General features: G+C 44.4%; 9 protein-coding genes across 9 annotated transcripts; 5 read left to right on the forward strand and 4 right to left on the reverse strand.

The window, feature by feature from the left end:
- Positions 1-1946: 1946 nt before the first annotated feature.
- BDB00DRAFT_772024 (glycerol-3-phosphate dehydrogenase [NAD+]) lies at positions 1947-3128 on the forward strand (the record flags this gene model as incomplete). The annotated part of the gene is made up of 3 exons (XM_053120014.1): positions 1947-1987; positions 2064-2785; positions 2860-3128. 3 exons carry the CDS (start codon positions 1947-1949, stop codon positions 3126-3128), a joined length of 1032 nt encoding a protein of 343 aa, XP_052974972.1.
- Positions 3129-3667: 539 nt separating this feature from the next.
- Positions 3668-5494, reverse strand: BDB00DRAFT_31877 (Anp1-domain-containing protein). The gene is made up of 4 exons (XM_053116918.1): positions 4523-5494; positions 4410-4428; positions 4087-4175; positions 3668-4004 (listed from the first exon to the last, which is right to left on the reverse strand). The coding sequence occupies exons 1-4, from the start codon at positions 5327-5329 to the stop codon at positions 3831-3833; spliced, it is 1089 nt and encodes a 362-aa protein (XP_052974973.1). The 5' UTR covers positions 5330-5494; the 3' UTR covers positions 3668-3830.
- A 232-nt stretch (positions 5495-5726) lies between these two features.
- Positions 5727-7252, reverse strand: BDB00DRAFT_771988 (nucleophile aminohydrolase; the record flags this gene model as incomplete). Its single annotated transcript, XM_053120009.1, has 7 exons — positions 5727-5989; positions 6063-6357; positions 6420-6518; positions 6608-6659; positions 6719-6920; positions 7008-7089; positions 7202-7252. The coding sequence occupies 7 exons, from the start codon at positions 7250-7252 to the stop codon at positions 5727-5729; spliced, it is 1044 nt and encodes a 347-aa protein (XP_052974974.1).
- A 1367-nt stretch (positions 7253-8619) lies between these two features.
- BDB00DRAFT_32097 (uncharacterized protein) lies at positions 8620-9670 on the forward strand. The gene is made up of 5 exons (XM_053116930.1): positions 8620-8827; positions 8926-8982; positions 9095-9136; positions 9211-9263; positions 9346-9670. Exons 1-5 carry the CDS (start codon positions 8748-8750, stop codon positions 9510-9512), a joined length of 399 nt encoding a protein of 132 aa, XP_052974975.1. The 5' UTR covers positions 8620-8747; the 3' UTR covers positions 9513-9670.
- A 755-nt stretch (positions 9671-10425) lies between these two features.
- On the forward strand, positions 10426-17334 carry BDB00DRAFT_932537 (nucleoporin subcomplex protein binding to Pom34-domain-containing protein). The gene is made up of 3 exons (XM_053129085.1): positions 10426-10552; positions 10678-15816; positions 15884-17334. Exons 1-3 carry the CDS (start codon positions 10512-10514, stop codon positions 17187-17189), a joined length of 6486 nt encoding a protein of 2161 aa, XP_052974976.1. The 5' UTR covers positions 10426-10511; the 3' UTR covers positions 17190-17334.
- An 80-nt stretch (positions 17335-17414) lies between these two features.
- On the reverse strand, positions 17415-18367 carry BDB00DRAFT_963346 (armadillo-type protein; the record flags this gene model as incomplete). The annotated part of the gene is made up of 2 exons (XM_053129751.1): positions 17559-18367; positions 17415-17459 (listed from the first exon to the last, which is right to left on the reverse strand). The coding sequence occupies exons 1-2, from the start codon at positions 18336-18338 to the stop codon at positions 17415-17417; spliced, it is 825 nt and encodes a 274-aa protein (XP_052974977.1). The 5' UTR covers positions 18339-18367.
- Positions 18368-20600: 2233 nt separating this feature from the next.
- Positions 20601-22727, forward strand: BDB00DRAFT_847081 (uncharacterized protein). The gene has a single exon (XM_053125200.1). It carries the CDS (start codon positions 20742-20744, stop codon positions 22614-22616), a length of 1875 nt encoding a protein of 624 aa, XP_052974978.1. The 5' UTR covers positions 20601-20741; the 3' UTR covers positions 22617-22727.
- Positions 22728-22917: 190 nt separating this feature from the next.
- Positions 22918-24960, forward strand: BDB00DRAFT_847084 (H/ACA ribonucleoprotein complex subunit 4). The gene is made up of 5 exons (XM_053125201.1): positions 22918-23043; positions 23128-23244; positions 23338-23562; positions 23655-23912; positions 23998-24960. Exons 1-5 carry the CDS (start codon positions 22972-22974, stop codon positions 24727-24729), a joined length of 1404 nt encoding a protein of 467 aa, XP_052974979.1. The 5' UTR covers positions 22918-22971; the 3' UTR covers positions 24730-24960.
- On the reverse strand, positions 24961-27410 carry BDB00DRAFT_847087 (cation efflux family-domain-containing protein). The gene is made up of 9 exons (XM_053125202.1): positions 26921-27410; positions 26769-26834; positions 26428-26659; positions 26154-26290; positions 25951-26063; positions 25798-25841; positions 25638-25717; positions 25279-25563; positions 24961-25196 (listed from the first exon to the last, which is right to left on the reverse strand). The coding sequence occupies exons 1-9, from the start codon at positions 27023-27025 to the stop codon at positions 25080-25082; spliced, it is 1179 nt and encodes a 392-aa protein (XP_052974980.1). The 5' UTR covers positions 27026-27410; the 3' UTR covers positions 24961-25079.
- Positions 27411-27641: the final 231 nt, after the last annotated feature.

Genomic DNA, 27641 nt, shown 5'->3' on the forward strand with positions numbered 1-27641 from the left:
TCCACGATGATGTTGTTTAAATGGGATACTCACGTGAGTTAGCGTACTTTTTACTACCACACTGGTAAGTTTCGGATGAAGAAGAAGAACAAAAAGCCGCCTTCAAACTCTATAATTGAACGATCGTCCTTCCGCACGTGGCTCATTCATTAAAAAATGACGATGGGCATGTTTCCAAAGAATTGTGGCTGCTCTATCTCAAAGCAATCAGTAGAACAAAGATGCGCAATGTTCTGGATCGTTGTAGATAAAATGCGCAATGCTTTCAAATGGGACTTTGCGTGTGTGTGTGTCCGTCATGATACTTTTTTTTCTGCAAAAAGTGGCGGGGGTGGGGGTGGGGGTTGGCGGGCGGAGGACGGATCGGAAATAAATTAGGACCCTTTTTCTTATTTTCTGTAATGACGTGCTGGTGTAACTTTTTTCTACCTTTTCTCTTGGACGGGGGACTTGTTATGCGTCTCTCTCTCTCTCTCTCTCTCTGTCTTTTTAGCGGGAAAGACGCAGCAAGAAGAAAGAAGAAGAAGCAGCAGCGGAATATATGATCATGCACTGATAAACGAAAGGAAAGAACGCTTCCCTTCCAGGAACCGTTACTTTTTCTTTTTGCTACATAATTCCGAAGGTGGGATGTTTCGTTTTTTCTCACTCGTCTGTTGTGAAATTTATGAAATTGAAACAACAGGGAATCAGATTTTCTGAAAAGCAGTAGTTACGGGCAAAACTTGTCAAGTGCTCTAGTTTTTTTAAACAAGTAGTTTGAGGAGCGGATCGGCCGATAAAAAACACCGTTTATCGGCTTTTAGTAGTAGAAGAGCTAGTGTTAGAAAACTATGATGTAAGTTCTTTTTATCTAGTGTGATCTGATGCGGGAACTCAGCAAGAAATTTCTGGAGGTCTTTTTTTTTTTTAACACAGCAGCTTACAATGCGCTCAAAGCGGAGAGAGAGATAGTAGTGTTTATTTGATGTTGCCACAGAGAGAGAGAGAGAGAGAGAGAGATACAAAGGAGGAGTGGATGGGTGGGATGGGGAGGGAAAGGGGAGACTAGAGAGAGGGGCAGTTATAAAGTTTTTCTTTTTGTTACATTTGTTAAAGAATAACACACAATTTTAAGCTATTTTGCTATATCAAGTGAAATTGTTCTCTTGCGTGTTAAGTGGATGTGTTTAGTTGACAGGTGTGTGTGTGTTGTGTTGTGTTTGACAAAAGCCTGTTTGCTATTGCGACAGTCTCCTTTAAAAGAGGCATAGTTCCCCTCTTTCCCCAAAGATAGATAAAGTTCCGAGAGTGTACATACCTTTCATGGTGCAAAGGCGTTTTCAGGCCTAATCGATGGGAGGAAAACGTATTTGGTAATCATCGGAATTCGGAATTCGATTGCCGGGTCACCCGTATAAGCTCTCTGTCCCCCCCTTTCTTTAAACCCAAAGCTAGCCAAATTATCGGGCTGGTCGGGTCTTGTTTAATGGTTGGTGGGGGGGAGGTCAATGTATAGCGTCATCCTATGTTTCAAATTCCCCCTCTTTTGTTCCCTTCTTTCACGATGTACAAATGGAGAATTGACAGAGACTTTTTCTCATGTGTGAGTGACAGGCAGGCAGAAGCACATGCAAGGGACCAAAAAGAATTTGTTACAAACAGGGAAAGTTACAGTTGATTATCAAATGACAAGTGTCAGGCACATGAAAAAAAAAAAAAATTTTTTTAAACAACAGCGACACTATTTCATGAAACTCGTCTTAGTCAATAAAATCAAAGATCCGATCCAAAACAAGAACGGTGACAGGCTGGCCCGTCAAAGCGAGACACCAAAAAAAAACAAGATAAAAAGGAACGGACTTTTTGCGCTTCTTTGGTTGCACCTGTTATCTCTCTCTTTCCTCTTTCTTTGAGCCCCTGCTTCTTTTACTCACTCAACAACCTCTTTAAAACACACTATCATCATGACTGTCGAAAACGTTTGCATTATTGGCTCCGGCAACTGGTAAAAATCCATCACATTCTCCCCCCCCCTTTTTTTTTTGTTTTTGTACTGTCATGCTGACTCTTTATGTATATAGGGGTTCTGCTATTGCCAAGATCATTGGTGAAAACACGGCTCGACACAGCGACGTCTTTGCACCCACTGTGCGCCAATGGGTCTTTGAAGAAAAAGTGAATGGCGAAAACCTGACCGAAATCATCAACACCAAGCACGAAAACGTGAAATACCTGGCCGGTGTGTCGCTCCCGACCAACGTGGTGGCCATTCCAGACGTGGTCGAAGCCTGCAAAGGTGCTTCCTTGATTGTCTTTGTCTTGCCGCACCAGTTTGTGCGCGGTGTGTGTGAAAAGATGAAGGGTCACCTGGCGCCGAATGCCCGTGCCATTTCGCTCATCAAGGGTTTGGAAATTACGCCCCAGGGCACCCGTCTGTTCTCGGAAGAAATCGCGCGTGTGTTGGATATTCCTTGCGCTGCACTGAGTGGTGCCAACATTGCAGACGAGGTTGCGCGTGAAAAGTTTTGTGAGTCGACGGTTGGCTGCACCAACATTGCCGATGGTCAGGTGTTCCACAAGCTGTTTGACGCACCTTATTTCCGTATCAACGTTGTTCAGGACCATGTCGGTGTTCAATTGTGCGGTGCGTTGAAGAATGTGGTGGCCGTCGGTGCAGGATTATCGGATGGTCTGGGTTTTGGAAGCAACACAAAGTCGGCGATCGTGCGTCGTGGGCTGGTGGAGATGCGCAAGTTTGGTCAGACCTTCTTTGGCGATGTGGTTCAGACCGAGACTTTCTTTGGTACGTTTTTTTCTTGTGTGTGATATCAGTAGTAATTAGTTTCTTGTTTGTTCTAACCCGGGTTGTTATTATAGAATCATGCGGTGTTGCAGATTTGCTGACAACGTGCATGGGTGGCCGTAACCGCAAGGTCGCCGAGGCATTTGCAAAGACTGGCAAGTCGATCGATGTGTTGGAGGCTGAGCTGTTGAACGGCCAGAAGCTCCAGGGCACGCTTACGGCCAAGGAGGTCAACGAGTTCTTGACTGCACGCAACATGGTCGAGGAATTCCCTCTCTTCACCACCGTCTACCGTATCTGCTACGAAAACCTTGACATGCACGCCATTGTTCGTGACATTTAAAATTCTCTTTTTTGTCGTCATGATGTATATTTCTTCCCTTCTTATCACTACCAACTACTACAACAACAGCACTTTTACACACACACCTTGCATATACACAGCCATTTTGCTTTTCATACCTCATTACACACTCTCTCCTCCACACACACTACACACACTCAAAAAAACAACAACAACAACCTGCATATCATCATCTTCAACTCTCATAAAACGATAGATTGCATTGTATAGAATTCTTCCTCCCTTTTGTTTTTTTTATTAAAGAACAATCTTCATATGATGTTTGTTTGTAATACAAATAGTTGGATGAAAATGGATAAAGAGTCCGTGCCAAACACACTTTCACATGTGTATGTATGTATGTGTGTGCAACCATCTATCTATCCCTGGGCGATCTACTTTGTGGAAAATCAGGGGAATCATCAAATATTATAAAGATGTTGTAGTTATTTTACAGTTATTATTATTATTATTATTATTCTTATTATTATTAAAAAGAGCTGCTATGTGTGGTTTTCTGAGAGAGAGAGAGAGAGGAGTAAGTGAGTGAGTGTGTGTGAGAGTGTGTATATATAATATATGAAAAAGAGCTATGTATAGAGAAGGCTGTTGTGTCTATGTATATATAGAGGGAAAACATTAAGAGTGGGTAGTTATAAAAAAAAGTTAGTAGTCATTAGGAGGAGTCATTAAGGAGGATCTCTACTGATTCATGACGTGGTAGATGAGATAACCAGGCAGACCATAGACACCAAAGCCCATAGCCTTGGCCATCTTTGCAAATCCTTCGGTTTCAACCTGGTGCTGGAACACATAGGGCGGGAAGTTTGCACCTTCACGATGTACCACCGCTTTAACGAGTGTGAATGTCGCACCCTAAGAAATGAAAAAAACACCCACCCGTCAGCTCTTTCTATCCCTCTCAAGATATACAACTACTACTACTACTACTACTTACCACACCGTCCAAGGGCACCTTGTTGAGCTGTCCCAAGTGAGTCGGCATATCGACCATCAATGCACGGTTGGTCAGGAACTCGTAATAGCCTAGAATGGTCCCCCGGTTTCGTTCGTTCGTTCGTTAATCAAACAGTTTATCTCCGGTAATTGTTTCCCCGCAGGTCTTACACTCTCTCTGTGTAGTACCACAAAGTATCACTCATCAATTGCGTGTGACCCCACTGTCCTTTTTGTCCTCCCCACGGCTCTCCCTCCCTCTCTCTCTCTCTCTCTCTCGACTCCTTATCGATTGCAAACAGGCCAAAGAGAATCTCTACATACCTTCCAACAAGACATATTCCTAAGAACGTTATTACAAAGAAAAAAAAAAAGGGGGTAAGTAAAAAAAATCCAAGGAGGGGGGGAGAGAAAAAGATAAAAAGATAAAAAATTACCGGGTCGAGATCTTTTTGCATAGCCAAGGACTGTTCTGTTTCTTGCCAGTTATTCTTGTCGTAACCCCAAAACGAGTTGTCCTCCGTTTCACGCAGACAGTTTGGCACGACCACATCGACATTCACGCTCATGAGGTCCTCGAGGATCGTCGTTGGGTATTCGACCAAGTCCACATCCAACCAGAGCACCCAGGCATGTTCTTCTCTGAGCGCAGCCGTCAAGAGATAGTTGCGAGACCGCGCCATGTACGACCGACGCAACGGCTGCAATTCAAACGTGTGTCGCTTATCCTCGGGCAATTCAAAGTTGAAATCCTTTTCATAGATCGCAACGTGATGGTACCGTTGCTCAGGATCCCGTCGGTTCAGAAACACATTGGCCTGTTCCTTGAGCAACTCGACCGTGTCATCCGTCGTGTCCGAGACCAGGAACGCAATCGATATCAAGTGCTTTGGATACGTCATTCGGTCGATCAGTTCAAAGTAGCGGGCCAAGTAGGGTGAGGCATTCTTGAGCGGCGTTAAAATCAAGACATGTTCTTGCTTTTCTTTCCCCTCTGCAGTGGCCTCAATTCCATTCAGATTGATAAACGTTGTATGTTGTTGTTGTTGTGGAGAGGAAGATGTTGAAAATGCAACGGCTTCGTTGAACGTTCGGATCGTGCGGCCACATGAACTCAGGCCGAAGGTGGCCCGTGAAAAGGTGAGGACGGATACGAGGATGAAGGTGATGATGCCAATGAGGATGACCGTCAGTCGTTTGTTGCCCCGTACAGATGCGTACTTTTCTGTGGAGAGACCAAGCATCTTCTTTGCGTCCGTTTTGTTCGTTTTGGTTCGTTTGGTTGAGTAAGAAGGAAAAAGAGGATCGACAAAGAAGATCAAGGAAGAGAAAAAGGAAGAGAGGGAGTATGTGGAAAAAGTAAGAAGGATGGTTAAGAAAGAAAGAAAAAAAAAAGGGGGAAAGAAAAGAGAGAAACCTCCCTTATTTACGCTTTGTCTCCCCCCAAAAAAAAAACTATTTTTTAACTTTTTTTGATCCCCCCAAAAAAAAAGCTGGACGATCAGAAATTAGCAGGCCGCAAAGCCATTGGTCCAAATCTATACTACGCATCGTTGTGTTCTAGTGAGACGTTGCAACAAAACTTTTGGGAGCAAAGCCTCACCACCACGACTACAACACCAAGCTTTTTTATTATTTGTGTTAAGAGATTGAAGAGCATGCTGCCAATTGACTCATAGGATGGGCCATCATTTGGGCGTGTGGTTCTGGTATTCTGGCAATAGCATCGTTTTGACTCGTACTTGTGGTGGTAGTAGTACCCCCCACTTTGACCTCCAACCCACGTTCTTCGGCATAAAACATGTCCTTGATCGGTTGTTGGAGCACGTTGAGCTTTGGAGTGATCACCATCACTGTGTTTGTGGGGATCGTCAACCAATCTGCTTCTTCAAACGTCAAGGGTTCTAAGAATAGAGAGTGAGTTTTTTTTTTCGAGAGTCTCGCCAAGAAATACTCTATTTAAAAGGCATTTATTACCACTGGCAACAACCACCATATCTTCCCGTCGATCCGCTTTGACCATCCGATAGTGTCCCGGTCGATAACATTCAAAGCGCGTGCCTGACGAGAAATACAACGACGCCGCCTCTTCGGTCTTGCTGCTAATGTACCGTACACAGACCACCGACGCTCCATCCGTCACTGCAAAGTTCAACAGCGACGGCTCGGTGATTCCTGCTTCTTCCGCCCACGCGTTCAGCTGTGCAATGGTCTTTAGCATGGCTTCCTTGAGTTCTTGATGATCAAAAGTATCTGCTTTGGGATTGGCCAGCTATTATCAAGTTGTTTTAGTTTCTTTTCAAAAAAATATTCCCCTTTTTGCAAAAAACATACAAAGCTTAGGAACAAGGCAAACGCCCACTCCGAGTCAGTACTGCCTTGAACGAACAAAAACAATTCTTCAGGCAATGCGTTCTGGAGTTTCCGTTTAATCTACAGAAAACAACAACAACAACAACAAAAAGTTTTTTGTTTTTAATAAACCCAGAATCTTTACAACCCCCTTTCAGCAAATGATATACCTTTTCAAATTGTGCAATGCCTCCATTATGCATAAACATGATCCGTCCATAACTTTAAGAACTTTTTAGAAAAACATGATCGGGTTTCAGGATCTCAAGAAGGAAACTTACTTCCAAGGATGGCAATTGGCTTCAGTGACAGCACCCGAGGTGCTTGCACGCACATGGGCAAACAGTAACGGGCTCTTGATCTTTTCTGCGAGACGGACAAGATTGGTATTGCTCCATGCAGGTGTCACGGACGTGAAAATGCCTGGGATATGGGTATTATCTTGATCCTCACTGTCATACCATCCAACGCCAAATCCATCCCCTATATATAAAAAGGCAATATCGTTTTTTTTTAGGTTCTCTCTCTCTCTCTTTCTCTCTCTCTATTTTTATAGAGGGTGAAATATACCATTGAGAGGTCGTCGATGATCAATACGTAATCGTGAGTCAAATGATTGGTTGATTATGGAATGTGCAGGATTCGTAAGAAGCTAATATAAAAAGAAAAAGAGTTGGAATGAGTGTTCCAGTTTGCTTAGGGCCTTTGAATTGAGCCTTCAAGGCTAAAGAAAAGTATTATAAGAGAGAGAGAGAACCGGTTACATGAGCTAGTAAAATGGGTTGTTTGCCTTTGTATAATAATAATCGGCACATTGTTATGTTCTATATGGAAAAGAAATGAGGGGAAACAGTATAGGGAGAGAGAGAGGGAAAGCAATTGTATGTTGAACTTTTGAAACTATTAGGAGAAAGGTGGCGGCCCCGACGTCATTTGCAGCAGATATACCATTGGTTCTTACCATGTGTGTTGCATCAATATTACTACACCCCATTGTCAAGAAGATGTTTTTATACACACACACACTCTCTTTCCCTTTTATTCTTCTTCAAAGCTATGGAGTTTATAATTCCTTACAGTCAATAACCCCACCCATCATTAGGCATTTTGAGGGGAAAAGAAAAAAAGGTGGGAAAAAGAAAAAAAACCCCCCCCCGGGAATTGATGATTGTTTGACAACTGACAACATTCTGCATCATCGTTACTATCAGCGGTTTTCCTTGTTGTGGATAGAAAGTGCTTCTCTTTCCCCGGAGGTTGGCTCCTCCAACTCTCCCCTTTAGTCATCATCATTCACCAACACTACGCAAACACATCACTTTCCATCCTTTGAGACCGCCCGCCCGCCCCCCCCCCATAGAAAATTCGAGAAAAGTGTTGCCATCACAACCACCAAGTAGCAATTTTATTACCAAGATAGATATTCACTGGGTTACACGATAATTTTTTTGTGTTTACGTCTTTTCTTCTTTTTTACTGCTACTACTGCGCTTGTCTTTACATACTGGTGGTTATTGATGATGTCATGTGGAGATGTTTATCACCTATGGAAAAGGTTAGCATCATTGGCGTGATGTTCAACTACTACTACTACTACTGCTACTAATACAAAAGCTTTTTCTTGATTGAATTCTTTTTCAGCATGCCAGGGCGGATAAAACCTTCTACTACTACTACCACTACTGCATATATAATAGGGACGTGTCCGTTGTTTTTACTCTACATGGATGTGTTATTTTCTGCAGATCTTTTCCCGATCACGTGGTACCTAATACGACCCGTCCTAAGAATAGTCATGCTTTTTAAGGACAACGTTCCTCAATGAATAGCGCCCTTTTTATTCTATTGAGCACCCTTTTGTACACACTAACATTACAACAACTATTGCTAACATTTCAAAAAATGTTGTTTTGTTGAAACCACAAAGAAGGTTTCTTTTCTTGACCAAGATAGTCGAGCTAAAAGACTAATAACACCTTTTTTATAGAAAGCAAAAGCTGTTGTTATTGCTGCGGTTAGTGGTGATGGATGGGGGATATTTTGGCTAGTTATATAGAAAATGGCCAGAATATCTTGCTTTCCTCACTACTGTCTGTTATACACATTACCATGTCATTGGCATTCGTTGTGTGTGTGTGTGTGTGGTACTTAACTTTAAAATCCGGGAAGCCCGTTGTTGTGCAAAAAAAAAAAAAAAAAAAAAAAGCGACAGACATTTTATAAACTTTACGTCTTCCTTTTCACCATATCTGGTTCTTTCTTTCTTCTTCTTCTGCAACTCAAGTCAGTCAATCACTAGCTTTTAGCAAGATGAAGTCCTCTATCACCTTTTTGATGATGATGCTCTTGTTGGCCTCTGCTGCCAGCGCTCTCGTCTGGAACCCAGAAATGTAATAGAATGCATTAGGAATATTAGTAGTATCACCAGAGATGTAATGGTTCAAAAAAATATGCTAATTCAGTTGTTTCATGATGCATGTACACTCAGTATCACACCGAGCGCTAGAACAAAGTGGCGCGCTGGAGAAACATACACCGTTCAATGGTAAAACAAAAGTTTACTGCTGGGGGTATACCTGCTGCAGTAGTAGTAGTAGTAGTATCATAGTACTTAAAAAAGCGTACATATCTTTTGTATGGCCCCCATCCTACTTTAGGAAAACCACTGTTGTCGACATGGATATCCCAGATGGTGTAAAGTAAGTTTTGTCTTAAAATCACTCTTTAAAAAAAGAAATTCGAGAGAAAATAACTTGTTTATTCGGGGATATAGTGGTACCATCAAGCTCGGTTATTTGGAAGAAGGTTCCATTAATGAGCATCTTTGTAAGTTTGGGTACTTTTGGCTCGATCAAAGAAGAGGGCTCTAAAACACACACACACACTCTCACACACACACAACATCTAGACTGGGATTTAGCCAGTGCTTTCCCACTCAATTCGGGCGCACAAAGCGTAACTTTGCCATCTGACCTGGAAACCAAAAAGTCTTACATCATTGTGGTCATGGGAAATTCAGGCAACGCTTCTCCCAAGTTCACGATCAAGGCTGCTCGTCCTTTTGCTTTTCAGTGAACACTTTCTTATTACCTTGTCGTTTCCTGGAATATCTCTTCATCTATCCGTTCACCAGCCCCCACTCACTCACCACCCTTTTGTCGACCCCCCTCAACATACACAACTTTGACAACAGTAGTCCCATATTTAAATTGTACATACACGCTCCTTTCTTTTCTTATTTTGGTAAAGTACAGTACATATAGTCTCCCCATTCCTTTCGTTAACTCGCTTTCTCCCGCCCTCACTGCCCTACTACTTTTCGTACACTATAAATATTCTGCTAGCTGGTCTTTTCTTTGATTCAGCAGTAGCAGGAAAATGCTATCATTCCATGTGTGTACCTGTACCTGTAGCTTTCTATCTAGGCAACTCAGCGTTTTACATCCACATTGGGATATACCATAGCAGCTTGCGCGTTATGTATGGGAACAAAAGTTGTTATATGCATTGTACGGGGTCGACAAGTTAGTATTTAGACCTCTTTTAAATGTAACATTTCTCTTTTCTTTACATTGTTGCATCTTGTATAGTATGGTGTTGGGTTTCAACAGAGACAGTAACAGCGAATCATAGCTCTATGACAAACCGTTAGCCAGTATGTGAATAGAAATCTTCTTATACATGAAAAAAGACATTTAATCCAAGAAGTTGCAGGCCGACATCTTCTTGTTGTTGGATTTAGCGGTGAACTGGAGCGAGGTCACGGCCTTTCAGCGAGAATTAGTAATGCTTTAGGACTCTTAAACTATTGACATCTTGGCTACAGAGCGTTAAACACATCTTTGATGTTGTATGATATACCATGACAATGATAGCTTATAGGGGCACCAGGCAAAGTGCTGCGAAATCGCTGTTAAGCCAATCAAAATCCCCGTGATTTTTTTTATTTCTAGACACAGAAGCGCGCGTGTCATCGCTGCTGAACTAAAAAAAACTTGGCTGGCTTGTCGTTTTCTTCCATTTCCTTTTCGTCACAAAAAAAAAAAAAAAACTCAAGGGGCAACAACCGATATAATGACACCACAATCGGCTCTAGTCAACGAGCGATTTGCAGGGTAATTCCAAACATTATACTACTTTAACAAATTTCTATAAAGGAAAAGCCGGGTTGCAAAAGTATTATTAAAAAACAACTTGACACAACTGACGCGTTTTTTTTTGTTGTTGTTATTATATAAAGAACGTATCGGAAGCTCTTTGATACCATTGAACGCGGTGGCGATCAATGTTCGGTCGACCGTCTTCAAACACTGATTGCCGAAAAAACCAAGAATCTATCCCTTGGTCTTGACGCCTATGGTGTTCCGTCATCTCAATCGCGCAGCAAAATCACCCAGAGTGTTTCGATGGACGGCAAGACGATCAAGCTCGATCCATCCGAAAAGGAATTAATCATTCAAGCAACCGATTTTTTGCACCTCAACGAATTAGCGTGCGTCTCTGTCTGGACAGCCTACAAGCAGCAACAACAGCAACAACAGCCTAAACTCGACGACGCAATCCAACGAGAACACACGCTTGTTCGGTTGACGGAATTCTACAATGAAGATCGCATTGCCCTGTTACAATGCATTGCGTCCCTGCTTCGCATTGCTGGTGGTCAAGACGATCATGTGTTTGTATCCATTGCGCAAGATACTGTCAAGCAGATTGTCAATGATGAATTTGCAGAACGACTGTTGAAGCAACTCAAAGAACGTGTGCGTGCACCCATACCCTCACAACACAACACGAGCACGTGGCAAGCCAACGAATGGGCCAAGCAAAATCTGCGCGAACAAAGAGGATTGTTGGAGGTTTTGTTGTTGATCTATTATTTTAAACCCTGTCCACCCAAATATGCTCTGGCCTTGCTCCAGGAATTTGAAGCAAGCAGCTTTGGTCAACAACAGGCGTTTGGTCATGTCTTGGACAATGATGGCATGTACTTGCGTGACCAGGTCTCTCATTTGGGCGTATTGCTGTCGGTGGAATCACTTAACCTTGACAGCTTTCAGTCATCGCCAGCAGCAGCAACAACAACAACGATCCGTGGTGAGCATTCACTGTACACCAAACCCGATATCGTGTACAAGATGTGTAATGTGGTGGCCTATTTGGGTGAACAGCCCGAACACTCTGTTTTCCTGCTTGCGTGGTCGTTTGTTCTCAACAAAATCGACAATGAACTCATCCATGACGAGGACGATTCACAAACATATGTCACGCTTCAACAATTCATCCATGGTCAGATGGACATTTCAAGCAGCAGCTTATTGACGGACCGACCCACCACACGCGATACCACAACCACAACAATGGATCGAGAACCATCCATCAAGACAGCGCCTCAAATATATCGTTTATACGCTGGCCGAGCGATCAAACTCGCTGTTTTCGACCACATGCAAAAAATTCTTAACAACCGGCTTTGCGACGACGAAGAAGCCAACAGTCTCGCCTACCACGATACGCTCAAGAATGTGATTAGTTCATTCTTGTCCACCATTGATCCCATCCATCTGCCCAATGAGAGCTACACAAGCTTGATCCAATGCACCTGCAAGCTCTTTGAAAACCAATCCATGCTTGCAGCTCGTTTCTGGATGACCAGCAACACGGATTCAATCGCTTCCTTGATTTCCACATCAAGAATGCGGTTCCCATTGGCGTTCCAGGATCTGACACAACTGCTTTCGGCAACGACGGGCTCGAGCAAGGAGGCAAAGGATATCGTCAGCGAGGAGCCGGCGAAACGCATTTTCCATTATCTCGAGACCATGCCAACATTGACGGTCATGCTGAAGGATTTGAGCAAGGTGACGCAAGAAGAACAGGGAGACGAGACTGGCATTGTCGTACGGGCAACGCATCCCATCCGTATTACGGAGGATTTTGCTTTCATGCATGGCTTTGTGATTCCCCCAGGAACGACGGGATCTTTGTTGTCATCACCCGAAGAACAACAGCAGCACATTGTGCAATGGCACGTTGACTATTCATGCTGGCATTTGTTCGTCGCTGTTCTGGCTGGATTTATCAAGGAACAATCCGAAAGCGGCTACAACAACAACACCAAGGGGAAGAGCGACGACGATCTGTCAAAGACCGATATTCGAGACATAGAAGCTGAACTGTCGGGCAAAAACATGGACGTTGTCAACACGATCCTGGATCTCATTCAACGCATTCTCCAAGTGTCACCCTCCTTGGCCACCGATCTTGTTGAACATATTGAACGCGTGCCGGGACGTCCAGGTCCCTACCCATCCAAGGTTCTGGTAACGCTTCTTTGTCAGCTGTTGAACGTCTGCTGTCTCGCACAAAAGCGACCTGTCGCCACCATCACGGCCACCATGCGTTGCTTGACAGCCTTACTTCCATACTACCGCGACGCTATCTGGTCCTATTTCCAACAATCGCCGATTCTTCCGTGGTCCAATGCAAGCTACACACGATCAGCCCAGGCAATGCACGTCGATCCGTCATGTCAAATCCAACATATTGTCACGAACTACGAATGCAAGACCGGCAAGTACTCGCTTTTGCTTGCGTTTTTGGATCTGGTGACCGGCTTGGTGCGCGACGTGCAGCACAAGTGGTGGGAGAGTGGCAACGAACAGAATCAGCGACAAATCGAGGTGCTTTATTTCTGCTTGCATTATCTCATGATTGACGTGTTTCCATCCTATGCGCACTGGCGATACAAGCACTTGTCCGAACGATTCCTTATTGGTTGTAAGGTGCTTACTATTTTCATTGAAATTACTCAATATTTCCGCGACCCAGCAGGCGCTGCTGCTGCAACAACAACAACAACAACAGCAGCATCGGGTTCATCGTCACCTGTGTTGACCTTGGGTGCACTTCGCGAACAAATCATGAACGGTTTCTTGTATGATGGCGGTATCTATCACGTCACTCCATTGCTCGATACGGTCCGTAACGGAACATCGCTCGCCAACACGTTGTACCACGCCAACCGAGACAAGGAAGCAGAACGCGCCGAGCGTATGACCGAGCTGACATTTGTGTTTATCAAACTCTTGTTGCAACGACGCTTGGAGACGATCGAATCATCGACAAGATCGGCAACGCCACTACCCACTCGCTATGAGAGTGCATTGGAACGGTTTATGCTGGAACGATCCACGGATGGAAACAGCCCTGACCTCCTCCTGCGCTTGATGAACCATATCGACTACACGCCCAACATTCAACTTTCAATTCTGGCCACTGACATTGTCACCTTGCTTTGCCGTGGATTGTCTGCGTGGAAAACCACGCCCAACTTTGTGCGTCATCTGGGTGACAAGGACCAGGCACAAAACATCATCAAGCGCTATCTGAGCACAGCCCAGGATCAGACACAGAACGAACACTTGTTGGCATCGATATGGCAAATGTTGACGCTGTTGATGGAAACACAACCCAGTCTGGCTATCTTGTTTTTGGAATGTGGCGAATATATTATGCCCAGTCCCAAATCTGCAGTCAGGTTATTGCCGTCGTCGTCGTCGTCGTCAGAACAACAGCAACAAGGTGGTCTTGTCTCTTTGTCTTCTTCAACACCAGCAGTCAGAAGCGGTTCAGCAGCGTCATCGTCGTCAGCAGCAGCAGCAGCAGCAAGCACCGAATCGGCAACACGTGCGGCAGTGGATTTGCTCAGTCATTGGGAAATGCTTTCTGTTGAAAAGCCAACGGTGCTGTCGAACGTCTTGCGATTCTTGGCCACTTTTTGGCAAACGGCATTCGAACATTATGCATTGGTACAGCGACAACGCAGTGATAGTGCACTGTGGGATGCATTGGGCAAGATTCTGTTGAACCCGACACAACTCGAGGAACCCAACAGTGCCAACCTCAAATTGAACCAAGGTACAAGCAGCGAGGAGCAAGGTCTGCAACAACAACAAAGACCCACAGTAGCGTCGGACGGCAACGAGGTGGTACGACGGATATGCTGTGCTAACATTAGCAAGGCATTTGTGATGCGAATTATGGCGTTCGAAATGCAACTCACTGCAGGCGCCGAGCAAGGCAACAACAACAAGCCGCTATCTTCATCTGCGCTCGTGGAGAAGCTACCGGCAGGTCTCAAGGCGTTACTGACCAAGGTCAGTGATCCGAACAAGCTGGCGGCCATGCGTGCGGCCTTTGTCAAGAACAGCTATGACGCGCAACTGGATGCAACAATGAACAAGGATGCACTACGCTTTGTGAACGATATCTGCAAATGCGACAAGTCTGGGGTTGGGCAGCTATTGAACAAGGTCGATGTGGTGGGCTTTGGCGATAATGATGGTGACGGCGAACCACGACAGTATGGCGACTGCTATGTGTACGATTTGCGATTGGCGTATTCGCGAGCCCAATCCGCCTTGAAGCAATACTCGGCCATGTACAATGTCGAGATAGACAAGGAGGAAGAAATGATTGTTACGCCTGAAGTGTATGCTGTGCGCAAGGCGAAGAATGTCATCAATCGGTTCCTTGTGGATGTCTGTGCTGTCAACCACAACTGGTCGATTGTGGATACTCAGATGATTGCGGTCCAGTCGTTCAAGGTGTTTATGGAGACATGTTCGACTTACACGGGTGAACTCATTTGGAAGTCAAGTAACACCATGGGCGGCGGCGGTAATGGTAGTAGTAGTGGTGGTCCGGTACTTCAAGCTGGTACGCTGTTTGACTTTTTGAGCGGCCTGACACAGCAAGCCAACGACGAACGACGCGAGGATAATGTCACGCTGAGCTACTACAGTGTACTTATTGGATTCATCCGTGACCTGACCGAGGACTGGATTGCTGCAAATCGTCAGGTTCTTGGAGGTGTGGATCGTCAACAAAAGCGACAGTTGGCGGACAAGTTGTTTGCCTTGCTGGAGACGTACTGCGGATTGTTGCGTCGCGACAACTATGCCTTGATGGACAGCATCAGCGACCAGTCCGCACACGTTTTCCATCGACCACTGCTTGAGGCTATCTTGCTCCCATTACGATCCCTGCGACGCGTCTATACCTCGGTCACCGATTTCAAGGATGCTGCCCGGTTAAAGGGATGTCTTTCCCAGCTGCTGGAGGTGACCTGCGATACGTTCCAAATGATGGTGTACAAGGTGGCGTCGTACAGTTGTACTCCTGATCTAAGCGACCATGCAAACGAAGAATGTGTCAAGGATATGACGGTGGTGACTGGTCTGTTGAATGAACTGATTCATCCCAACTTCCATTCTGGACCCGAACAATGGCTGTCAACGTTCCGTCGATGCGAGACTATACCAAGTTTGCTCAAGCTAATTCATGGAGGCATTGATCTTGCGGTATCTGAAGTGAACAGGTTAGTTTATTTTTGGAAATTATGTATAGAGAATGGTTCACTAAGAAACAATGTTATATATATTTAGACCATTGGATGCAAACAGCAGTGTTGACGTATCACCCTACGCCGAGAACGGTTTATATTTGCTCCTTGCACTCTCCTCCATACCCGATGTAGCAGCAGCACTTGTCAATGACGGCGTGCTTGAACTGTTCTGCAACAATGCCTTGTCACCTCTGCTCAAACAAGGCCAGCTCGACATGTTCCTCCGATTTGGTGACCAAGCTGGCTATGTCGAGCGCAACCCACTTCACAGCATCTGGTGCCACATGCTATGCGTTGTCAGCAACATCTTACGATCTCTGGGCAGTAGCAGCAACAGCACCAACCGACCCCAGCTGACCGAAAAAGTTTTCCGGGGCACAGTCGCATTCTTGCAAGTATACGGAACGCAAATCGACAGAACGTTCAGCCTGGTGAACGGTGGTGCCAACTCGCTGTTTGGCTTGTTACCGTCGGAATCCTTGTCATCGTGTCTTTTGGAAGAAGTCGACCGCATATCCATGATCATTTACAACCTATCGCGACAGTTGGAGCGTATCATGTCCTTTTCGGCAGGCATTTTCATCCCCTACAAGAACTCTGTACTTACCTTATTACTACGCTTCCTCTACTTTTATACGCATCCTGCCCATATGCAAGCACAACTATATCCAATCAATGAAACGGAACGACTCCTTGCAGAAACCATCGTATCACCCTCTTCAAACGAACCGTCACAACAACAACAAGCATCATCCTCTTCTTCTTCTTCTTCATCATCAGCGTCATCGTCGTCAGGAGCAGCAGCAACAACAACTGAAGGCATGCAACAAAGTCGACTGATGCGCGTCATTGTCCAAAAGACCATCCGTATCCAACGCAATATCCTGGCCACATTCATCTTGCTTACACAAGCCGACTTGGTGATGACTAAACCTGAACCCGAATGGCCGTTTGGCAACACGATTTTTTATCCGAACCTGCGCACCCAAGACACAGCATCATTTGCTACCTTGTCAGAAGGCGTCACATCCGCTGTGGGCTTCATTAAGGAATCCAAAGACAACACGAATGCCATCTTGCGTGAGCTGCTGGCTACTGTGGAAGGATCACTGGTATTATTGACGACACAAGCTGCTTTATGGATTAGTAAACCGGACATGGGGCAAGAGGTCCAAAGAGAAATTATCGACAATACGTTGGTCGAGATTACGGCGCTATTGACAAAGACATACCGAAATTTGAACGCTACTACTTTGCCGATGGCGTTGAAGGATCAAAAGGAACGAACGTTGTTACAAATAGCTGCTCTCAAACGGTTCTTGGCTGAACGATATTTTACTGTATAAACTTTATTAAAAAAAAGATCAAGTCATTTCCACACACACACTCACTCACACTCACACATCCCCCGTTTACATTCATCCCCTATTAAAAACAAAATAACAAGTCTCTTTCGCTTTACATATTTAACATGGATCAATCATTTATTTCCTCAAGTGCTCATCAAGTTGATAAGCTACAGATAGAGAGCCAGCTCAATCTACGAATGAAGCTATATACAGGAAGCAAACTTAGCGCTTAGCAACCCAGGATCTTTTGCGCAAGTCGATAAGATCCTACATGTTGAGAGCATACACAATTCAAACGTGAGCGACTCGTCATCCTCGCATTTTATCCTATCACGAATTATATAACTATCGTATATTGCAACATACCATGACCATAAATTTGGCTCGCGTGCTCAAATCTGTGTTTGTTTCCATGATCAGCTTGATGCGCCGCATATAGTGGCTCAACCAAGCCTCTGTTGTGTTTACCGAATCAAATAAAGCACCCACTGTCAAGAGCAACTTGCACACCATCTCCAGTTCCTGATCCGTAACGGCAGTGACATCCTCGACGAGTGAATTCAAGCATCCCTTGACCACGTTATCGACCAACAGCTTTTGCTTGTAAAGTTCACCAATAAACACGGCCAGCCCAAGCTTCATACGTTTCGCCTTGACTTGATCATAATACGCGTCGGATAACATTTCCGTTTTTTCTTCTTGTTTCTTTTGCTCACCACTACTGGCGGCTGCTTCAAACTGTTGTTGACATCGATCCAGCAAGTACCGTCGAAACAAGAGACGTCCCGAGACCACTCTGTCGTTGTTCTTTGTATCCTTGACGTCTGGATCAGTGATTGACTTGTTCTCTGGCAGATCCATAGAATCGTTGAGTTTTTTGCAAAGTCTGGCCCAGCTCTCGGCAAATTGGTGTTGGTCGCAAGCCTTGATGAACACCATCTCTACCACATCTTTCAATGTCTTGTGCGGTACGTTTCCTTGTCGTGCTTGGTCCCATACTTGATCAGAGATCGAATCGAAATTCTCTGCTGTGAGTTTGTTTAATAAACCATTGACTTTTCGCTTGTGTTGTTCGTCGTTCTGCTGCTGCTGCTGTTGTTGTTTCCTTAAATGTGGAGGTAGCCAGCTGTTTCTTGATCGAAACATGGATGATTGTTGTTGCTCTTTGTTTTTTTCTACTGGATCTTTTTTATCACTCATATTGATAGCTATTGCTGGTGGTGCATTGTCACGATAACGCCATTGTTTGCTAGTAGCAGTAAATGCGGAATCAGTGGCTTTCTTTTCCTTACTACTGTCAAGGCCAACGACTCTTTTACTGTCAAAGTAGCTGCGGCCATTTCTAGCTTTATTTCGGGCAACAGCAGTTCGAGGTGGGTTACCACTGCTGCTGCTACTGCTGCTATTGTTGCACGTATTGGTAGTTGTGCTGCTCTTATTGTTAAAACGACTAGGATGAACCAAAGAAAGATCAGCGGTCGTTTGAGTGCAACGATTACGGAACTGCAGCAAGAATTCGGCGTCATATTGGATTCGCTTCGGTTGCTGCTGATGATTGACACTATCACTCGTTGACGACGTGGATCCTTTTTTCTCTTCTTCATCTTCGCTCACTGTTGTAGCATCCGTTGTACTGCTGTGCATACCCGTCGTCGTCGTCGATGAAGCGTCATCGTCATCATCGCCCACCAAACTGTCGTTGCTGCTGTAACCCTCTTCAGTGTCGCTCGTCGTTTGCTCTGTAGCTTTTACCGCTGATGCTGGTGCTTGTTCCTCAGTACGCTTTTTGACTCTTGTTATAGTGTCATCAATGATACTGTTTTCTACCAAAGTAGCAGTGGCAGACACGTTTTCTTCTCCCAAAGAATGTGGTTTTTCGACTTTGATGGATTCCGGAGGGTATTGAACTACAAGAGGATCAGCTTTGATTTCCTCACCAGTTGTTGGATGAATGATAGCAATGGCTTGATATCCTGGGCGTGGTAGCTTGTAAAGTGGTGGATCGGATAGACGACTGTGTTGCTGTTGCTGTTGGTGACTAGATTGTTGTTGCTGTTGTGGATGAGGCTGACATTGTTGAAATCGAGGATGAAATCGCTGGAACTTGGTCAAATAGCGACAATAGGTCTCATAATCAGGAAATAGCTAAATGTTATTTCATGATGCCAAAAGTGGAAAATAGACATGGCCTTGTTAATATGACGCTAAACAACACATGTCCAATGTTTTCTATATAATAGAAAGATGTAATACGTTACCATAGTATACTCGTCAGTGGGGATAACGTATCCATGATGAAACCAGGCCATTTCCCACCCTGGAATCGTCCCATAAGCTCCATTGTAGTCGCATGAGCGCTGGCGCAGCAACTGCAAAAGACAACGGGAGTCTTCGCTATCCGTTGGCAGCTGAGGAAAAAAAGGTTGCGGAAAAGGTGGCTCGTACAGCATATATTGTTGATGCTGCTGCTGCTGCTGCTTATAGTGCTGATAAGCATCGCTCCTGACAAACGTGGTTGAATCTCGCTTCCACGAACGATGTCCTTGCTGATAGGAGGGCTGAGTTGTTGGAGGGTAGCAGTGTTGGTGCCACGGTGGTTGGTGGTTACGTTTGTCGCTCTTCTTTCTATTCTTTGGCTGTTTTTGCTGCCGTGTATGACTATTGGAGAAATGTGGCAATGGCGTAGGAGAAGTGGGAAACGATGATGGATGGAAAGGAAGGGCTTGGGGAGAGAGTAAGGATGTGTGTGACAGCATGGTGATGATGATGATGCTTTTGAGATTGCAAAGAAAGAGAGGAAAGGGTGGGGTGGGCTATCTACTTGCGATCAACTCTCGATATATATATATATATATATATATGTCGCAGAAGAAGTCGTCTTAATGAGCAATATCAGTAGAGACAAAGGCATCATACACTAAGCGATGATTCTACAAACGTTGATAATGGACTAATGGGTCGTGTAATATGTAATGTAAAATGTAAGAGCACGTCATTAGTATGCTTAACTGCAGCCCAACAATGAGACGCGTGAAAGGAGATCATCGGTGGAAGTTTGAGGCGGATCACATCCGTCCTTGCAGTCACTCACACATCAGACAATGGTGAAAAGAGGAGAGGGGGTGCTTAAAATGAACACGTCGGTATGATATTCAGCAGATAAAATGATCTATGTCACTACAGTGATTACTGTGGTGCTATAGTAACGTTTGCAGCGACATACTTAGAGGTCAATTTTTGCTAATGAACATCATAATATCGAGTCCATAATATCGATACTGATTGAGTAGCAGCTACCCCACTGCCGGCCATTCACTATGAACACCGATAGGCTTGCACATGACTGCGCTTTTTTTCATCTTCAGACCTTTGCCAGCACAAAAATAATTATCACCTTCAAGAACAGAACGCGCGCCCCGTTCGAAAAAAAAAAGGAGTTAGGGGAAGGTGAATCAAGCATTCCGACCCTCTCTCAACACTGGCCCGTTACCCTAGAATACGACTACAATTTAAAGAATCGCTGGCGGCCAAATATATAAAAAAGATTCCATGTCGAGCACTGGCGGCACACATATCACCCGTGCACTATGGCGAAAACGCGGAGCAGTTGCAACATGGTTTCTCGATCGCCAGCGCCCATGCCGAAATTTCAGCAATGTTTACAATCATAAACCCCATTCCTTGTACTGTGCACTCTTGACGCGATCGCACTTTGTTTCATCGGCAGCCACGGTCCAGGTACTTGCGCCACCACAAGATCATGTCGTAGGCACACGCAGCAACAACAACAACAACAACAACACTCGTTACCGTATTAAACGGAACAGTAGCCATCGCAACAAAAACAATAACGAAATAGGAGGACGACAACAGCAACAAAGCGATCCACTCAAGGAACGATTGTCGATGCTCAATGTTGAAAAGGCAACCCGAAAAGATCTCCAACAGATATGGAAACTGTTCCTACAACGCGAACAACAACTACAGCAACAACAGCCTACGTATCTCCCACCACTTGTGACAGTATTGTTTCGTCTCGTTGCAGAAAAGGGCACGATTGACATGATGGATACGTTGCACAAGCGGTTCTTACACCGGGATTCATTAAGAGTGGAGGACATTGAATGGGTCATTTTTGGCTATATTCGAGCCAACAAGACAGGGCATGCGCATCGACTCCTGAACGACATGTACAAGGTCGGTCAAATGCCTACAGTTGGAACGTACAATCAGTTGATCAAGGAGCACAGTCAGCGGTATCACAACAAACGGCGGCGGCAGATTGCCCAACATTTACTGGACGATATGCGGCAACATGGCGTCCAACCCAATGCGACAACTTACAAGCAGCTTTTAATAAGCGAAGCCAACCATGGATCGGACAAAGACGTTGTGCAAGTATGGCTGGACCAATTCCTGGAATTGCAAGCACCGCGGCCCTATAAGAGAACACAGGCGTTTCTCAAAAAGCTGGTTCGCGTCTTGTCGACGAGTGGTCATCCAGGATTGTGTGCGGTATTGACCAGAGCAACGGACGCTGGTTTCGAATTCGATATGGATACTTGGCACAAGGCCATTGCTGGATACGCATTTTCTGGGAATGTGGATGGTGCCGACCAGGTGTTGGATCTAGTACGGCAGCGCAGCATGGCAACTATTGACACCTATCAGACTCTGATCTGCACCTATTTACGTCATTGCAAGCCAATGCACATGAATGCGGCTATACACGCTTTTCAATTGATGCTGCAGGACGGTATCGCCGCCAATCACTCGATTTACCATGAGTTTTTGGTGGCATATACAAAAAACAACGATATTAGAGACGACGATTTACGGGTTAAGACATTGCGCCAATTGTTTCGAGCAAGCAACAGCAGCAGCAGTAGTAGTAGTAGTGGTGATAACAACAAGGGCGGTGTACCGGATACCATTGTCGAACGGTTATTCGATTTCTATATACAACATCAAGTGCTATCAGAGGCTGAACAACTTTATTGGGACTTGCGTCGTGATGGACATAGACTCAGTCGGCGGATACAGGGCTGTGTGTTTGATACGATTACGGCATTTGCACAGAGGCAGCAATTACTCTCAGCATTCTCGCTCATGTACGACTTGATAGCAAACGATTACTGGCCAAACAGTCAATCAATATGTGCGATTATCAAGGCGTGTGGAGCTCGCCGGGATTTGGATGCGGCAGAGCAAATGCTGCTGATAATGGAGGATATATCCAGCGACAAGCTCAAGCCGGTTGTCTATGCCACTCTAAAGAAGGAACAAGACATTGCATCAAGGCGAGAGCTCGAGGAGGAGGAGAAGAAGAAGGGAAAGGAAGAGGATATAAATTATAATTCATCGTCGCCCCCAACAATGTCATTATCATCACCATGTACAGACCCAGTAGAAGATACCAAATAGACAGAGGGAAAAAAGAAGAAGAAGCATAATGTTGCTCCATTGATACCCCCCTTTTCACTAATACAAATTCTCTGAATGGTGCACATAAAGCTCGCTCTACACAACACACACACACACACACACACTTATCTTTCCCATGAGACCTCAAAAGTCCCGCCGCGTCTCGCCGGGTCTTGAAAATCCAGGGCTATTACGCTCTACATATTTTCAATTTGGAGAACTCCGCGCGTGCCAACTGTCGTTGCAGGCTGAGGTGGCTTATTTTTTCGAGAGCTAATTTTTGACATGAAGTAGTTTTCCCCGAATTTGCTTTTCGTAGACCCACACTTGTCGAAACTTTTTTGACACACTCCCAATGTCGGATTCCATCAAGCCTACTGCAGCTGCACCTCCCGTCGACACTTCCAGGTGGCCTCTTCTTTTGAAGGTACTGCTACTTTTGTTAGTTGTCATGTTGGTAGTGTTGCAAGATCACCAAAAAATTAACTGATTCTCTTCTTATTATTGTTAGAACTACGATCAACTCAATGTTCGTACCGGTCACTATACACCTATTCCTAGCGGCTGCTCCCCTTTGAAGCGTCCTTTGAATGAGTATGTTCGTTATGGTGTTATCAACTTGGATAAGGTAAAAAAAAATTAGAGCGTACACCGTGCATATTTGTATGACTTGCACAACTTTTTCTTTTACTAATGGTTAAAAAAATTATTCTTCCAATAGCCTGCCAACCCTTCTTCTCACGAAGTTGTCGCTTGGGTTCGACGAATTCTACGCGTCGAGAAGACTGGTCACAGTGGTACTTTGGATCCCAAGGTCACCGGTTGTTTGATCGTTTGCATTGATCGTGCTACTCGTTTGGTCAAGTCGCAACAAGGTGCTGGTAAGGAGTACGTCTGTCTTTTGCGTTTGCACGATGCCATTGGCGGTGAAAAGAAGTTGCTCCAGGTAAAAAGAAAAGAAAAGCAAATCAATTGGGGACGGAGTGGTATTGGTGACAAAGCAAATATTAAAAAGATTCTTCTTTGTTGTTCTTTTAGGCTATCGAGACCTTGACTGGTGCTGTCTTCCAACGTCCTCCTCTTATCTCTGCTGTCAAGCGTCAGCTCCGTGTCCGTACGATCCACGAATCTAAATTGCTTGAATTTGACAACGACCGTCACTTGGGTGCTTTCTGGGTCAGCTGTGAAGCTGGTACCTACATGCGTACTCTCTGTGTCCATTTGGGTCTTTTGCTTGGTGTTGGTGGCCACATGCAGGAACTGCGTCGTGTCCGATCTGGTGCCATGTCCGAAAATGTGAGCAATAGCAACAGGCTCCCTCGATATGTCTTTTTGGCAGACAAAGAAAAATAAGACTCACATGGTGGTATGATTTGTATAGGATGATATTGTGACAATGCACGATGTCATGGATGCTCAATGGATGTACGACAACAACCGCGACGAAACCTACTTACGACGTGTTATCCGTCCTTTGGAAACCTTGTTGGTTGGCTACAAGCGTGTTGTTGTCAAGGACAGTGCAGTCAATGCTGTCTGCTATGGTGCCAAGTTGATGATTCCTGGTTTGCTTCGTTACGAGAGCGGCATCGAGTTGAACGACGAGATTGTCTTGATGACCACTAAGGGTGAAGCCATTGCCCTCGCTTATGCACAAATGACCACTGCTGTCATGGCAACCTGCGATCACGGTGTCGTTGCCAAGGTGAAGCGTGTTATTATGGAGCGCGACACCTATCCTCGCCGATGGGGTTTGGGTCCTGTCGCCTTGGCCAAGAAGAAGCTCGTCACTGAAGGCAAGCTCGACAAGTATGGCCGTGCTACCGAGGAAACCCCTCAAGTCTGGAAGTCTGCCTATGTCGATTACAACAACAACCCTGAAAACAAACCCTTGGAGCCTGCATTCAACAAGCCCGCACAAGCCGCTGTGGCTGCTGCTGGTTTAGGTGCCAAGATCTCTCCTGCGGCCGTCGCAGCTGTCGATGCCGCTGCTTCGGCTCCCGCAAGCAACAAGCGTCCAGCAGAAGAAAGTGTTGCAGGTGAGACTGAAGTCAAGAAGGTCAAGAAGGAGAAGAAGGAAAAGAAGGAAAAGAAGAAGAAGAGCAAGGATTAGTTTAAAGAAGCGGTATCATAACTACCACTACCACTACAACAAGGATAGCAGCAAACATGTTTATTTTACACGGAAACCCGCGCAAAAAAGCACACATACAATCTGTGAATAACCCTTTCTCTTTCTTTTTATCTATTTTGTCTATTTTCTCCTTCTATCTTTATATCGCATCATGTTTTTTTTCCACACACACAATCTCACTCATTTTGTAATTTTTCATTTCTCGGTCTATATTGTTTTTTTTTTCATCTTTATTATAAAAAGAAAAAGTTTCTAAGCAGGAACATTCTATTGCAACGAGCCTCTTTCTTTTCTCAGTCGCATGTGCATATATTTATTAACTACTGGTATTATTCGGATGATGATGATGATTTGGAATCCGACTTTTGTAACGGACAACAGGCATTTTCTACACAAGCATTATCTGTACAGCGTAATAAACAAGCGTATTCATACAAGGTATCCCACTATTGAACATGTTGTCAAACAGAAGAAACATCAGTATCTTTTCCTTTCTTGTGCTTGGCAGCAGCTCCAACTTCGTTTTACCTCAATGTTATTTATATCCTTGGCTTTTTCAATCATTGTGCCGCTCTCTAAGGCAATAGCAGCCGAATCTGCTCCTCCTCCTCTTATTTCTGCTCCTGCAAGGCTTGTGAATTCAGGCTGTACTGTTACAGAGTGGACGTCATACGTGTGCATTAGTTTTCTTATACGTGTAGCCACCTTCATATAAGTTGACTGATCTTTTAGTAGCACGTGAACAGATGCAATGTGCTTGGTATCCGAGAGTTGCCAGATGTGAAGCTCGTGAACAGCTAATATGCCTTCAAGCTACATAAACAAGTTGATGAGTTCGGTTTAATCTTTTACATAAGGAGGCCATGTAATGCTAAAGGATATGTCACCTCTAGCATATCTTTTTTCACTTTATCGATGGCTATATTTGTCGGAGCTGCTTGTAAAAGAATCGATGCCGTTGCTTTAACTGTATTAAAAAAAGCAAGCAAATTGCAGGATACGTGAGAATCCCAGGTGTTATAATGAACTTTATGAGTCATTTTTTACCAAGAGGGATCGCAGATGCAAAGATGATGGCTGATATCACCAGACTATTATAATTGACGTTATGCATATTGCTGTTAGCTATCTATTTTTGTCCCTGTTTGTAGAACCTTGTTTTTTTTGTACAGATCAAGAAACGGGATAGCACTTTAATACCTGACGATCGGATCAAAGTAGAATCGCCAGGACAAGTCAGTTAGCCAGATAATGAGTGCTGTTGCGATAACACCAATATTGCCTAATGCATCGCCTAGGACATGGAGGAAGATCTATACGCATAAGTCGTTTTTAGCATTCACGTATAGAAAAGAACAAAGAAAAACATCGATGGTCTATATGTTGTTTGTCGTTTACTCTACCCCTTTCATGTTCAAATGACCGCCATGCTCATGATGAGCAGGTTGTTGCTTTTCTTCGTCACCTCCCTCCGCATGTTTATGATGATGTTGCGGATTACCCCCGTGTCCATGCCCGTGTCCGTGTCCGTGTCCGTGTTCTAAATTGAGATTATTGTGAGCATGGCGAACCTTAAAGGTTTTAAAAAGGGACGGCCGTAGGGGCAGAGCATACACACACATATATATATGGGTGTACGTTAGAAGACATATACATATTTTTCTCCGTGCAGCTTACCATGGAATAAAAACAACCCCACAAGATTACCGGCCAAACCGCAGCATCCCGTAATTAGGACAAGGAAAGGGTCTGTGACCGGATCGGGCTCAACAAACCGTTGTATAGATTCAATAACAATCATGACGCAGAGTGCGAGCAGAAACACTGCATTGACTAGCGCGCCGAGAATCTCGGCTCGCTGCCATCCGTACGAATATTTCGGATTGTCAGCACTGCTTCTTTTAGCTATCTGCAGATGATTTTTTGATTTTTTTGAAAAAAAATATGCATTACTGTTAACTTCCTACATCAGATCACTGCTTTTATCGCTTTAGTATTATCATTGTTGAGAATCTTACCTTGACGGCCCATAAAGCCACAGCTAAACTCATCATATCATTCAACATGTGAAAGGAATCAGCTACCTACGTTTAAAAAGACATTATTTTTTAGATCGAAGGGTGAACATATCAAACGATTGAGGTAAATTCGAACCGGTCTTGCACTTTACCAGCGCGAGTGAGCTGGCATAGTAGCCAATAATGATTTCAGCCAGGAAAAAGGCACCATTGATGCCTAACATGATCCCAATCCGCACTTGTCGACTGAATATCATTGTTCGTGTACGTTATGTTTCACACACTATGATCGAATGATATGGTGCTGCTGGCTATGTCAATGATATATAATAATGGGTATGAGATAAAAGAAACGACAAAATAGAAAAAGAAAAGCACACAAAAGTTGTTGGTGTTAAGTATACAAGAAAGACAGAGAAAAAGGGCTTACAAGCAAAGAAAGAAAAGGCGAATGACGGATGAAAGTGAGTAAATATAAAGAGGGAAAGATAAGTTTATAGAAATTTTGGTAAAAAACGTAACCAAGGGTATTAAAATGATTCCAAAATTGACTGCAGCAGCAACAACAACAACGACGACGACAACATCAAGTAAAGGTGGAGGAGCAGGAAGAAGAAGAAGAAGATAATGAGCAACTGAGAGAGAAACAGAACGAGCGACAGAGAAAAGGTTTGTATGCTGAGTTTTGCGAGAGCAAGTTTGGGAACGCCAAAAGAACAGTCTCGAGTTTGTATGGTTGCTATCACACATAATACTATAATACTATGTGCACTCAAAAAATTATAGAATTACGTGTGCACTAAAGAAAAAAGAAGAAGAAAGGGGTACGAAAGGTGGGGGAGGACACACGATTAGTATGTTTTCCCTTTCCCA

Source organism: Zychaea mexicana (assembly GCF_025766255.1).
Source record: "Zychaea mexicana strain RSA 1403 chromosome Unknown BDB00scaffold_103, whole genome shotgun sequence".
NCBI lineage: Eukaryota > Fungi > Mucoromycota > Mucoromycetes > Mucorales > Lichtheimiaceae > Zychaea > Zychaea mexicana.

Bases quoted from the DNA above. Each gene is read 5' to 3' on its own strand.
- BDB00DRAFT_31877 (XM_053116918.1), bottom strand. From the start codon at position 5,329: ATGCTTGGTCTCTCCACAGAAAAGTACGCATCTGTACGGGGCAACAAA. The intron at 4,005-4,086 runs GTAAGTAGTAGT...TTCATTTCTTAG, and splicing joins AGGTGCCCTTGGACGGTGTG to GGTGCGACATTCACACTCGT.
- BDB00DRAFT_32097 (XM_053116930.1), top strand. From the start codon at position 8,748: ATGAAGTCCTCTATCACCTTTTTGATGATGATGCTCTTGTTGGCCTCT. The intron at 8,828-8,925 runs GTAATAGAATGC...ATGTACACTCAG, and splicing joins CTCGTCTGGAACCCAGAAAT to TATCACACCGAGCGCTAGAA. The intron at 9,137-9,210 runs GTAAGTTTTGTC...TCGGGGATATAG, and splicing joins GATATCCCAGATGGTGTAAA to TGGTACCATCAAGCTCGGTT.
- BDB00DRAFT_932537 (XM_053129085.1), top strand. From the start codon at position 10,512: ATGACACCACAATCGGCTCTAGTCAACGAGCGATTTGCAGG. The intron at 10,553-10,677 runs GTAATTCCAAAC...TATTATATAAAG, and splicing joins GTCAACGAGCGATTTGCAGG to AACGTATCGGAAGCTCTTTG. The intron at 15,817-15,883 runs GTTAGTTTATTT...ATATATATTTAG, and splicing joins GCGGTATCTGAAGTGAACAG to ACCATTGGATGCAAACAGCA.
- BDB00DRAFT_847081 (XM_053125200.1), top strand. From the start codon at position 20,742: ATGTCGAGCACTGGCGGCACACATATCACCCGTGCACTATGGCGAAAA.
- BDB00DRAFT_847084 (XM_053125201.1), top strand. From the start codon at position 22,972: ATGTCGGATTCCATCAAGCCTACTGCAGCTGCACCTCCCGTCGACACT. The intron at 23,245-23,337 runs GTAAAAAAAAAT...TTCTTCCAATAG, and splicing joins GTGTTATCAACTTGGATAAG to CCTGCCAACCCTTCTTCTCA. The intron at 23,563-23,654 runs GTAAAAAGAAAA...TTGTTCTTTTAG, and splicing joins GTGAAAAGAAGTTGCTCCAG to GCTATCGAGACCTTGACTGG.
- BDB00DRAFT_847087 (XM_053125202.1), bottom strand. From the start codon at position 27,025: ATGATATTCAGTCGACAAGTGCGGATTGGGATCATGTTAGGCATCAAT. The intron at 26,835-26,920 runs GTAAAGTGCAAG...TTTTAAACGTAG, and splicing joins ATGCCAGCTCACTCGCGCTG to GTAGCTGATTCCTTTCACAT. The intron at 26,660-26,768 runs GTAAGATTCTCA...AATCATCTGCAG, and splicing joins TGGCTTTATGGGCCGTCAAG to ATAGCTAAAAGAAGCAGTGC.